General features: G+C 34.1%; 1 protein-coding gene across 1 annotated transcript in view; it reads right to left on the bottom strand.

The window, feature by feature from the left end:
• Positions 1-2,500, bottom strand: part of PROM1 (prominin 1) — a 128,670-nt gene that overhangs the window by 46,138 nt on the left and 80,032 nt on the right. Inside the window, 3 exon segments of the mRNA XM_072406878.1 lie at positions 48-111; positions 1,936-2,010; positions 2,168-2,418. Coding sequence (XP_072262979.1) covers positions 48-111; positions 1,936-2,010; positions 2,168-2,418 — 390 coding nt within the window.

The following is a 2,500-nucleotide window of genomic DNA, read 5'->3' as shown; positions in this document are numbered from 1 at the left end:
AGGTAATCCTACAATAAAATAATTCCATTATGATAAGAAGCACTGACCTTCTTCAATGTTCTTGGTTTGATTCTGTACCATTTCTGGGGTGCTATTAAATGCTGCATATCCCTAAGATTAGAAAAGAAAAAAAAACACAGTTTATGATGTTTATTTTTATTTGATGAGTTATTTACAGATACATACTTAGATCAATATAGTTGAAAGGTCAACATTTCACATTAAACAGAGTTATGCATTGTGAAATTGCATTGTCTTTGCTTTATTTACATTACACTCAACCATAAGTGAATGAGTGAAAGCAGGACTATTTAAACAAAGGTTTATATTGAAATGTCTTATACATGTTGGCTTGAGGAAGTGTTTCAGCTAAATATCTGTAACCAACTTAAATATATTTTATATTAAATATTTATATATACACTATATATATATATATATATATATATATATATAGTACATAAACATATATAAACTTTTAGTTAGGACAATGAGAGCACTGAAGTTTCCCAACGTGGTATGTGACCAAAGTATAATGAAATCAGAAAATAACTTCTGTCCACCATGCAAAATGTACACAAATGGTAAATAAAACAAAAATTTACTATTGTTGAAGCAATTGATGTGAGCTGATCCTCTGGTCCAATTTTGTTATTAGGCTATATTGTTAAAAAAAAGTCTGTATTCTGCCCCCCAGATACACCATGGTATACTAATATCAATCTGTACTTATATGCTGAATATGTTTAATAAACATAAATAAACTAAAACATAATACAAATTCCGAGATTAGAACAATCACTCATATAGAAGCTGCAGGGTAACGACAATGATAAAGTCCCCCGAATTCCACCTAATTTTTAATTAACTAGGAAAGGTGATATTTCATTTTTTTAACAATTTCTTAGTAAAAGTGTCCTTTACTTTTCTATTACTGTATGTGGCTGCAAACAGTTTGGAGCTAGACAAGTGTGTTTTGAGACACAAGGGCCATCTTTTTGATGGTACAACAGGGTTTCCATTCAAAAAATGGGGTACCTGGTTTGAAAGTTTATTGGCATTTTAAAAGAACAAAACATAAGCCATTTTTTTATCAGCAGATCTGAACAAAGTGCACAAGATTAGAGGAAAACATCAGACAAACCACTGGCAAAGCAAATTTGTCATTGTTTGGTCATGTTCTGTACAGAATGTAAAAAAGGTCCACAGTGAGTAAATGAAAAGAGGTTATAAGTAAGCCAGTTCCCTGTGAATTTACATTCAAGGTCAATTTTATAGAACCATTAAAAGAAATGATAAAAAGGAGCTTGTGTACAAAGTGTATGTAAAAGTGCATCACACTACCAGCATTGCATGATATGTGACTATAGCCCTATGGTTGGGTATTCTGGCCGAAATGGCACAGGAGCAGTTTTTATTGCACCCCCCTAGGTAAACCCCAACTGTTTCCATCTGTTATCTCCCCTTTAGCTCTCGCACCGGTCAAGATTTATTAAAGCTCTCCAATGCTGAAGAGTATACACTTTCAGCAGTGAACCTGGGTGATAGATTTCTTTAAAAGTAATTTGCTATTTGTTAGCAAACGTTTTCAATCCTGGATCAGATCATTTCAGGTTTACTGGATCACCCAGGCTCAATGATGAAACTGTATCTTCTCCAGTATTGGCATGCTTAATAAATCAGGCTCACTGTGTCTCCCAAAATCCCTGAGGAATAGAAAAGGAAGAAGCTGATTGTATACTATGACTGTAGCACAGACAGTTTATCATCCAGATATTTTCATGCATTTGGCCCACTGTTGCCATTTAGGTCTGTAGCACTAAGAAAGTTCTATTGATTATCAGCAGAAATAATAGGAGGCAAATTTATTCTTTTACTGTTACTCTTTAAAAAGAAAACCAGAACATAGAAAAAGATTATTCAAATCTGTTTTACCTTTTGCACTAAAATGCTGAGGTCAGTTTTGAGAACATTGTTTAATTTTTCAAGGTGGCGACTCACATCTGGTAACTGTGGAGAACAATTAGAGATGTTAATGTAATTGAACTTAGATTATGCAATAGAAGTGCACTAATTAGAAGTGAACTCCTGAATTTCTGGAATTTTTATGATAGTCCCACCAACAAGACATATAATTTAAACTCTCATCCCTCTGTATGTTTCTTACCGCGCTGAAATTAGCATTGACTTGTAGCTGTGAAAGGGAATTCTTGATTTTTTTGCAAGGAATTAAAGCAATGTCAGTGAAACACGCTGGGTCACTCAGTGTGCTGCTCAGCTGTATCTTGGCATCTGTAAGGTTTGCATTTAGCTTGTCCATTGCCTCCTGCAGAACTTCTACTGACACACTGACCTTTTCTAAAGCTTCTTTGGTCTCCTTGATTGCTGGGAAAGAAAATAGACATATCAGAGTTTGACCTTAGATAAAGGCAGTCCTGAAAGAATAATATAATAGACATATCAGAGTTTGACCTTAGATAAAGGCAGTCCTGAAAGAATA

This window comes from Pyxicephalus adspersus, chromosome 3 (assembly GCF_032062135.1).
Source record: "Pyxicephalus adspersus chromosome 3, UCB_Pads_2.0, whole genome shotgun sequence".
Taxonomy (NCBI): Eukaryota; Metazoa; Chordata; class Amphibia; order Anura; family Pyxicephalidae; genus Pyxicephalus; species Pyxicephalus adspersus.
Note: the sequence above shows the minus strand (reverse complement) of the source record. Positions and strands in the feature narration are given on the sequence as shown.